The sequence below is a fragment of the Papio anubis genome, chromosome 7, assembly GCF_008728515.1.
Source record: "Papio anubis isolate 15944 chromosome 7, Panubis1.0, whole genome shotgun sequence".
NCBI lineage: Eukaryota > Metazoa > Chordata > Mammalia > Primates > Cercopithecidae > Papio > Papio anubis.
Genome location: NC_044982.1, coordinates 45247680 through 45257304, shown reverse-complemented (window position 1 = coordinate 45257304; position 9625 = coordinate 45247680). Strand labels below are relative to the sequence as shown.

At 42.7% G+C, this 9625-nt stretch overlaps 1 protein-coding gene across 1 annotated transcript; it reads right to left on the bottom strand.

Moving 5' to 3' along the window:
* Positions 1–1104: 1104 nt before the first annotated feature.
* TMEM30B (transmembrane protein 30B) lies at positions 1105–4578 on the bottom strand. The gene has a single exon (XM_021941882.2). It carries the CDS (start codon positions 4262–4264, stop codon positions 3209–3211), a length of 1056 nt encoding a protein of 351 aa, XP_021797574.1. The 5' UTR covers positions 4265–4578; the 3' UTR covers positions 1105–3208.
* Positions 4579–9625: the final 5047 nt, after the last annotated feature.

The following is a 9625-nucleotide window of genomic DNA, read 5'->3' as shown; positions in this document are numbered from 1 at the left end:
TTTGCTCTAAAGGAAATTCCAGACTTTTAGTCTGTCTCTGAATTTTAATAATTACATATGCCAGGTTTGGTGGCTCACACCTGTAATCTCAGTACTTTGGGAGGCCAAGGAGGGCAGATCATTTGAGGTCAGAAGTTCAAGACCAGCCTGACCAACATGGTGAAACCCCATCTCTACTAAAAGTACAAAAAAATTAGCTGGGCATAGTGGTGTGTACCTGTAATCTCAGCTATTTGGGAGGCTGAGACATGAGAATCTCTTGAACCCGGGAAACGGAGGTTGCAGTCAGCCAAGGTCACATTATAGCACTCCAGCCTGGGCAACACAGTGAGACTCTGTCTCAAAAATAATAACAATAATGATTTTATACTGAGCAAATTGGTTAGTTGATTTGATTGTGGAGATACCCGGAAAATCTTTCGTGTCATATTACTGTTTTAATTTTTTTAACCATCTGAGGAAATACAGTGACATACTACTGTTTTAGGAGCTCTCACCAACTACTTTACTTTCTCTTTTGTGCTTTTATTTTACAAAGTTAGGTCAAAGCTCATTTCCAGTCCAATTGTTGAGGTTCACTCTTTTCTATCTCACTTCCCGAAGATACCTCCAGCCAGGGAACATTTACTGGGCAACAAGGGAATTCAGGCCAACAAGAAGCCTGAGACACCAGACAAAAGGCTACAGCACAAGGGATCATTGCAGGAAAATGTATCCCACTTCAGTTTTAAAGTTTCTGCTGCTTTGAAGTCCAAAATATCCAATAAATAATTGCAATTTATAATTCAAGTAAAATGCAGAAGACTACTATGATCACATTCTTTAATAACTTTTAACACTACAAAAAATTTTAAATTGACATTTATTAAATTCAAACAGTATTTGAGGACTATCTAGTTTATATATATGTTGAGGTTGATAAAGTTCAAATTCTGTTTTAGGAAGTCAACAATGAATTGAGTTCATTTTAACTGAATGTTATTATAAAAGATAGTTTTCTTGCTGCAGTGTAAATCTGCTATTAAGAAATTAGCAAAGTGGCTAGTGCTGTTTGTGCCTTTAAGATCATAGTTCAAAAGAATCAAGCAAAGTCGATAACAAAGGTAAGACAAACATAACCTTTATTCTCTCTCAAAAACCCGGAGAACAGGGCCTGGAACCACATTCATTAATTTAATCAGAATCAGAATACTTTAACTTTCATAGCCTCATTTAACATTTTATAGCAATATACTGATCATTCTAAAAATAACAAAATACATGTTGCTCTCAGCTACATAGTAAAAAATGTAGTAAATTCTCCTACCCAAAATAGAGGAGGGCTGGGCTAGTGAGCTGCTCAAACATTTGTAACAAATAAAAATTTCTCTATGTACATATAATGATCATATTTTCATAGCCTAAAATCACCATACAAAATCTAATAATAAAATTGTGTCATGTTCAGGAGTTGGGAGGCCAACACATTGAATTAACAAAGTGTTTTTGGTATATGCAAATAATGGGATAGAATATCTTGACTCAGGATTGTCCCAGAAGTTCTAAGGCAGATGTCAATGACATGCACATTGTTCATTGTTCAGTAATTTTCAAAGACTAGAATAAACTATGTAAACTATTCAATACAATTCAATATTACTTAACTGCTAAAAAAAATACTTCAAGATCTTGCACTGCCTTAAGTGAATGAGTATAATCAAATTAATAATTGGAAAATAGCTTAATAGCAGGCACTGAAGAATTCTGACAAATACCAAATAACTGTTTGCGTTTACAAATAAACTGGTAAGATGATATCACAAAGGGGTTTTTTTTAAAGTTATTTTGCCACACAAGGTTTTTTAAAAATAAAACGATTGCTTCTTAGAATAACTTTAAACATATTGATTGATGTTAGTCAATCAAAATCAATTGAATGATTTTAGTTGAGTTTTAACGTCATCTCAAAGGTTCAAATAATCTTAAGATTCTAGTTTACATAAAAGACTATATATGCCTTAGCACTGATTCAAATATGATTACTAGGAATCAACAGATTTCATTTGAAAAGATAAATTTTTTTCCAGATACAAGGGAAAAGGTATGAAGCCCTTTCTAAACACACACACACACACACACACACACACACACACGCACACTAAATGATAAAGAAGATTGAGCTAGGAGACATAGATGTGACTTTAGGGAACTTACTTTCCCTCGAAGATCTCTTCCAGCTGTCTGATTCTACGTTAAAGCATTTCCTCTGAACTGTACAAACTGGCCTCACATTTTCGAGTTTCTACACAGTACCTGGCAAAGTTTGCCTGTTTGCTTTTATACCAAAATACTAAAATATTAAATGAATAACATAAACCCTGTCCTACAACTCTGTATGCCAACTAGTTTCCCCGAGATAGTGATTTTTTAAAAATTCATTCCACAAGTTATCAAGAGCTTCCTACGTTCAAGGCAGAGTGCCAGACCAAACCTGGAACATCATGGTTGTCACTGCCCCTGGGAACAAATTACTATCCAAAAAAGTGAACTCAGTTGACTGCTTCAGGCCCAACCTGGTTCAGGGTCGTGATTCCCAAATTTGAGGGAGTATGGGACTCTCCAGAGGAGTTTGTTAAAACACAGCTTCGAGGGTCTCATCCCAGCCTTACTGTGACTGAATCTCTGGTTGGTGTCTCCTAATCTACCTGCATATTTAACAAGCATGTTCTCCCTCACGCTTCCACATCTCTGCAGGTAATTTGTGGGCCTCACTCTCCATTCCAACCCACTCCCCTCACCAAAGAAAAGAAAACCACAGTATTGTAGTGGCAAAAGCTCTAGACTCAAGAGTCAGGAGTCACTTGCAGCTGCCTGATCTTAGTTACTTCACATTGCTAGGTCTCTCAATCTCTTCCTCTGATAGGGGTTGAACAGGAGTCTCCATAGGGATCCCTTCCGTTCTCAAACTTGAAGAACCTCACATGGCAACTCGGTGTCGTGAAGGAGGTGGGAAGAGTTTGCAATGATGTTTCACTCTGCAGTCCCCGCGGCAAGACAGTCTAGCGAGCCCCCCAAGAGCAAGGGGGTAATTCCCTTCTCTGATCCCCTCATTCACAAAGGGAGGAAAAGCGAGGAGAGGTTGGAATTGGGCCAGGGGCGAGGAGGAGATGCCAGAAGAAGCTCGAAAGAGTTTTGGCAAGAAGCAGGAAGGATCCCTGGAAAGCTGGAATCACTCCTCGTCGTCGTCGTCCTGGTCCTGGTAGCGAATGTAGACGATCAGCATGACAAAGCCGGTGAGGATGCAGAGGGAGCCGACGACCAGGTAGGCGATGCCGAGGAAGGGGTTCTTGCCACCCATCCACGAGATGCTGCTGAAGATGAGGAGCTTGTGGCCGCCGAACGCGCGCACCGGGTAGTTGTAGGTGATGTTGACGCGGTAGGCGCCCCGCGGCAGCCCGGCCGAATAGTTGCCCTGGCGGATGCGCGCATACAGCTTGCGGAACGTGGGCAGCGCCGCAGTGCGCATCCACACCACGAAGTCCTGGTTGATGAAACCGGTGTTGTTGGGGTCGGGGCTGAGCTCGTAGACCGGCCGGCGCCAGTTGGGCGGGGGCGCTGTGCCCTGGAAGGCCAGCGCCAGGCTGCCGTTGACCAGCGGCGGGTTGCGGAACTTGACGTGGTAGTCGGTCCACCAGGCGATGCCGGAGCGGTCGAGCGGCACCTCGACGTAGAGCCCGCCTGGCAGGCGCTGGTGCCAAAGCGAGAAGGAGTCGTTGAAGAGACTGTTGGCGATGGCGCCGCAGGGCGCGATGGGCAGGCCGGCCGCGCTGAGCTGGTAGGGGGCGCACTCGTTGACAGGGTGGCGCAGCGCGCTGGGCAGCCCGCTCAGCTGCTCGTCGTCGCGGGACACGCCGTAGCGCCGGTTGTTCTGGTAGAAGTTGGTCAGCTCGTAGTAGAGGTACACGGGGCCCTGGAAGAGCTCGGGCAGCGAGAAGTTCCAGGCGCACGAGCAGGGGGGCGGCGGCGCGCGGCCCTGGTCAGCCGCGGCGCACACCGAGCAGTTGCCGGTGCCCGAGTCGCCGGTGTAGTCGTACTCCAGCTCCTTGATGCCGTTGGAGGAGTAGTAGAGGCCCAGGCCCAGGCCAATGAAGGCCAGGCCCGCGCAGAAGAAGAGCGGCAGCGCGATGCTGGCCGACAGCAGCGGCTGCCAGGCTGGGAGGCGCTGCTGCGTGAAGGCGGTGTTGTCGGGCTGGTGGGCGCCCCGGGCCGTGGCGCTCCAGGTCATGGCGGCCGTGCGGGGACCGACGCGTGGGCTGACCGAGGGGGGCCCCGCCGCGCGAGCCTGGGGACTGCTCGCGGGTGGGTTTCCAGCCGGCTCAGGTGGGTTTTTGCCCGGGCCCCGCCTCTGCCTCCCTCACAGGTGAGTTTAGTTCCAGGCCCTACAAGCAGTGCCCACACCCCCCAGTTCCGCCTCCGCCCAGGTGCGCTCCACCGTCGCGGGTCACCGGGAGCCGCACCTCGCTCGCCCCTTCCGAGGTGAGCAGGTGGGTGTTTTTTACCTCACCTGGTAGACTCAGTCTCGCCTTTCCTCTCAGTCCGGGTCATGGGACTCCAGCTCCTCCTCTCCAAGGTGAGTGGCGGCCCCGGACTGCCTCTGAGTGGCTCATACCTGGCTCAGGTACCACCTTCTCTTTCGCCTTCCAAGTGACTGGATTTCCTGGACCAGTCTCCCGAAATCAAAAGGCGCTCGGGCCTCCTCTGCTGAGGGCTTGCACCATGGTCCGGGAGGCCTGAAGATTTCAGGTTGTTAATCCCCTGTTATTTGCGGGGAAAAGGTGACTTTAGACCATTTTGTCTTTTAGGTTAGCTTCAGAAAACCCTTTCGCCCAGCTTTCAGTCTCAAGTTGGGAGTGTCCGGGGAATTACGTTGTGATAAATCTGTTTCGAATTCAACGCCTGTGTTCAAATTTTAGCTTTTTTTTTTTTTTTTTTTTTTTAAGGGAAAATGATTTTCTGGCCAGATCACCCAGTCTGGCTGTATAACTAGGAAATGTGGAAAGTTCTCTAAAAATAAAATGATCCTTAAAAATAATCAAAGGCTGGAGAGGTTCAGAGCCTTTAAATAACTCTCTAGCTGGTGGAGAAACCAAGAAAGGAAGAAATGTGCTGGACTACATGTGATTTTGTTTTCTTTTCAGATTATTTGCCTGACTAGAGAAAGGCCCAATCCAAGGTCCCAGGAGACTTAGCTGCTATCCACAAAGAAATCTGGAGTGTCTGGCCTAAGGAGGTGAACTACAAGAATTTATAGGATTTATTATAAAAAGAACTCAAATTAGCTCCCTAGGTTGTGTGGGATTCTGGCTTGCTTTTTTTAAAATCTAGGTTGGTATAACATATACCAAGGGGGTATTGGGACATTCTGATTTCTTACTAAATCTTCCCTAGGTATTGTGTTCTTGCTTCTCCTCCAGCTTGTAAAATGCAAGTAATACAAATGTTTTCTCTATTACACTACACCTAGCATAATATAGTGTATTCAGGAGTCATTCAAAACCCACTGAAACTTGGAAAGTTAAAATGCGTATTAAATTGAACAGAGGAATTTTGTTAGCATCTTCCAGGTATTCAGTCCTATGCTAATTAGACAAAAAAGGACCTTTGACCTCAAGGCATTTGCAGTCTGATAGGGGACATATTAGGAGTAAGAAGCAAAATAGCCAATAATATCTATTTATCATAGGGTGTAATTAAGTATCAAATTGCACTCTATAAGTCACACTAAAATTAAAAAGTAATATTGTTTTAATACTGGAACATTGATTCCATGTTGTTAAATGAATGCAAGTTGGAAACTTTAGGTATTAGAGAAGACTGAGGGAAATTCAAGTGACTTGAATTTCAATTCCCTCACTTCTTATCATACCCCAAGAGAGGAAGTTCCAAAATTCTCAACAAGTTCCCATAGTGTGATTCAGTCTCCATTCACCATTTTTTTCGATAAAGAATAAATAGTTCTTTGTATCATTATGGTTGAGTTCCACCCACCCCTGTATCATTGAATCACTAGTCCACAAAACTAGCCTCTAGGAAGGAATTCAGTTTTCACAACTTTAGTAGATTTTTTTTTTTTTTTTTTTTTTTTTTGAGAGAGAGTTGTCTCCCTCAGTTGTCCAGGCTTGTCTCAAACTCTTGAGCCCAAGAGATCCTTTTGCCTCAGCTTCCCAAATTGTTGGGATCATAGGTGTGAGCCATCACACCAAGCCTATCTGGTAAATCTTAAGTCTTTTTCTAGTAGATCACCACCACACCCTAAAAGTGCAAGCCCCATTCTTGAGCTCAGAGCCTTTCCTCCTTTTCTCCTATCCTTGGATGACCTAAAGGTACTAGTTTATTCATTCCGTGACAGATTTTCAAAGTCAAAAGAGAATGTTTAAAGACAAGGAATGGTCAACAGAGTTAAACACAGCTGAGGGTTCAAGTGAGATAAATGAAAAGGAACTATGGGGTTTGACTTTTGTGGGAACACTTTGGGTGGTTTGTGTGGCAGGAATCAAGTTATCATCAGGTGCAGGGAAGGGGAAGTAGATAGCAAGATAGGAAGACACTCTTTTTTTTTTTTTTTTTAGAGATGAGGTCTTGCTGGGCATGGTGGCTCGCCTATAATTCCAGCACTTCAGGAGGCCAAGGCAGGAGGATCACTTGAGCCCAGCAGTTTGAGACTAGCCTGGGCAATATAAGGAGATGTTGTCTCTACAAAAAATTTAAAAAATGATCTGGGTGTGGTGGCATGTGCCTGAGGCCCCAGCTACTCAAGAGGCTGAGGTGGGAGGATCGCTTTAACCAGGGATGTCAAGGCTGCAGTGAGTTCTGATTGCACCACTGTACTCCAGCCTGGACAACAGAACAAGACCCTGTCTCAAAAAAAAAAAAAAAAGAGAGACTGAGATTCAAAAGGAGAAAGCCCATTTTTAGAAATCTGTGGAAAGGGAAAGAGAAAGGCAAGTGATAACTGTCTAGAAGAGCATGTATCCTAAAGGAAAGGCTTCTTTTATAGAGGTCAGAGAAGTGTTTATTCTGAGAGAAAAAGATAATCGTGCAGATGAGGATGAAAAGAAGGGTGGTAAGCTCAGTGATGGTTCAAAGGCAGGAGCAGGCTGGAGATGCTGATCCACCAGCCAGACCCACTGGTTTCAGATAACAGGTGCAGGGTTATCTCACCTCTGAAACAAGAGGGCAGGGTGATAAAAATGCCCTCTGCAGAATGCAGCTGGGCATTGGGCTCCTGCACCTCAGGCTGGGAGAAAGAAATGACTGAGTGTGACCAGCATATGGTGGTTTTCAGGGCAGATGAATTTGAAAGATAAAAAATTCGAGGTATTGCAGTCCTTGTGGAGGGGTAGCTAAAGTGATGCACCTTAGTAGTTAATCTGAATGGCGAAGAAAATGAAACCAATCCTGTGGATCAAAAGAAAAAGAAGATACTGGTAGATTGGCAGTCCTAATGATGTTAATTGGCAAGTGCCGTGAAAACTGGGAGGAAAAAGTACTGGTATGAGATGGGGTGTTAAAGATCTTGAAGGTGAAGCTGTACCAAGGTCCACATATACACTATATTTCCCCTTCCAGCTCATAAGTTCCGAGAGGTGGAAGACTGATACAGATATATGTTGTCACGTTCCTCAGAGTTCACTATGTAAGGAAGGTTCAGATCTCATGTCTCTCATTTTATTACACATGTTGTGATGTATTAAAGGACACTTGGATCATGTAAACTCTTTAATACCAGTAAAATAAGAAACAAGTTCACTCTAAACAATTCTTTTTTTTTGTATCAGTATTATTAAGAACAAAGGAAAAGAAAAAAGGCATTTCTAGTCCAAATACTGCTAAAATTACTTCATTTTTTTTTCATTTTATCTCCCAGACTTTATCCATGTAAATATGTAATTTTTAATAGGTTGTAATTAAGATATATACACAATTATTCTAGTTGTCAAATTACCTCATTTTGGAATGAGATGAAGATTGAAATAAATATTTTCTATGTTCCTTAATGGTGCCATAATTCATAGGTCTATCATATTTAACTGTTGTTGGACATGTAGGTTATATCCAGTTTTTCAGTATTCCAAAGAATATGATAGTGACCATCTTTTTTACATATAACACTTTTAAAAAAAAACTTTGTGTCTCCCTTTCCCCCTAACGTTTTCTTTCAGATTTTTTTCTTTAGGATAAATTTCTAAAAGTAGGAAAGGGACTTAAAGGTCAAACTCTTTAAAAATACATATTGCTAGAGTCATATTTACACTGCCACACCAATGTATATACTTTGATACTTTCACTAAAAATTTGCCAACAAAACGAAGAGCTAACCACAGAATATATTTAGTCTATGCCAATAAACTCTCAGATATTAGGAGAATAGTATAGGATAGGGGAAAGAATGCTGGCCCAACCTTAAGGAAGTTCAGATTCTACCCTGAAAGTTCCTTAGGATATAACTATGTGACCTTGGTCAATTTGCTTAACTTCTCTGTTCTCATAATTGCTTATCGGCAATCATATCTGCAAAATGATTGTTAGTGTGTCTTTTTTTAAGCAAAGATTTTTGTTCCTCGTCTTCCTTACAATGACTCACTGAATAATAGCTATCATTTATTGAGTGCCCTCTGTGAGCCAGAGCTTAGAGTCACTGTGTAAGCATGTCATGTACATTGTCCTGTCTAATTCATACACAAATGGGGGCATTCGGTACAATTATCATACTCAATGAACTGATGCAAAACTAAGATTAAAGCCAGTGCAATGGAGGCTGCCTGAGTTCTCATAGTTGTAATGGGGAGATGAGGGATTCAAAGGTCAGCTTAATTCCAACGTCCTGCATCTTCAACCACGCTACACTGTAAGGCCTTGGCATATTTCCTTCTCAAAAAACCCCAAAAATGTTAACCTTGAACCAGTGTTTATTGTTGCAGATCTTCTCTTAACACCCCAAAGATAAGCAAATTCTGTTCCATTTACACAGAGTCCCAGGAACAGCTGAGTTGCTTGTATTTTTGTTTTTACAAAAGCTTTTGTTTTAAAGCCAACTTTTGTTTAGCATGCTCATTTCTCTTGCTAAAATAAAAATAACTTCACTTGTCTGGCTGTTCTCAGTTTTTGCATTTAGTTCATTTAATTCATGACTATTTATCTTACTGTAACAGAACCTGGGATTTTAATTGGCATTCCCTTATATAGGTTTATACTGCTCAAGATTGTTGCCTATTACTCTGCCCATGGGGCAGCTTTTATTTAAAAAGAATCAAATTAAATTGCTTCATAAAATTACAGCATGTGCTCAGAAAAGTTTTAAAAAAATTCAGTGTGCCTGGACTTCATTTTTTATTAAGAACTGCATTCAGCAGGCTTCCTGTTTCAAAAGTTATGGAGTGGTACCCCCTAGTGGAAGATGCAGAGAAACTTTAGTTAACTAGCACTGTAAGCTCCAGAGGCACAAAAGACAGAAGCGAATTCTCTCCACTCCCTGCAGCGGTGTGTTGGTTCTTTGTCACTAACTTACTGCAGAACAGTGGTCAAGGAGAGGGTGAACTCACACCTGTAATCCCAGCACTTTGGGAGGCTGAGGCAGGTAGATCAC

Excerpts from the sequence above, each read along its gene's own strand:
- TMEM30B (XM_021941882.2), bottom strand. The coding sequence starts at position 4,264 with ATGACCTGGAGCGCCACGGCCCGGGGCGCCCACCAGCCCGACAACACC.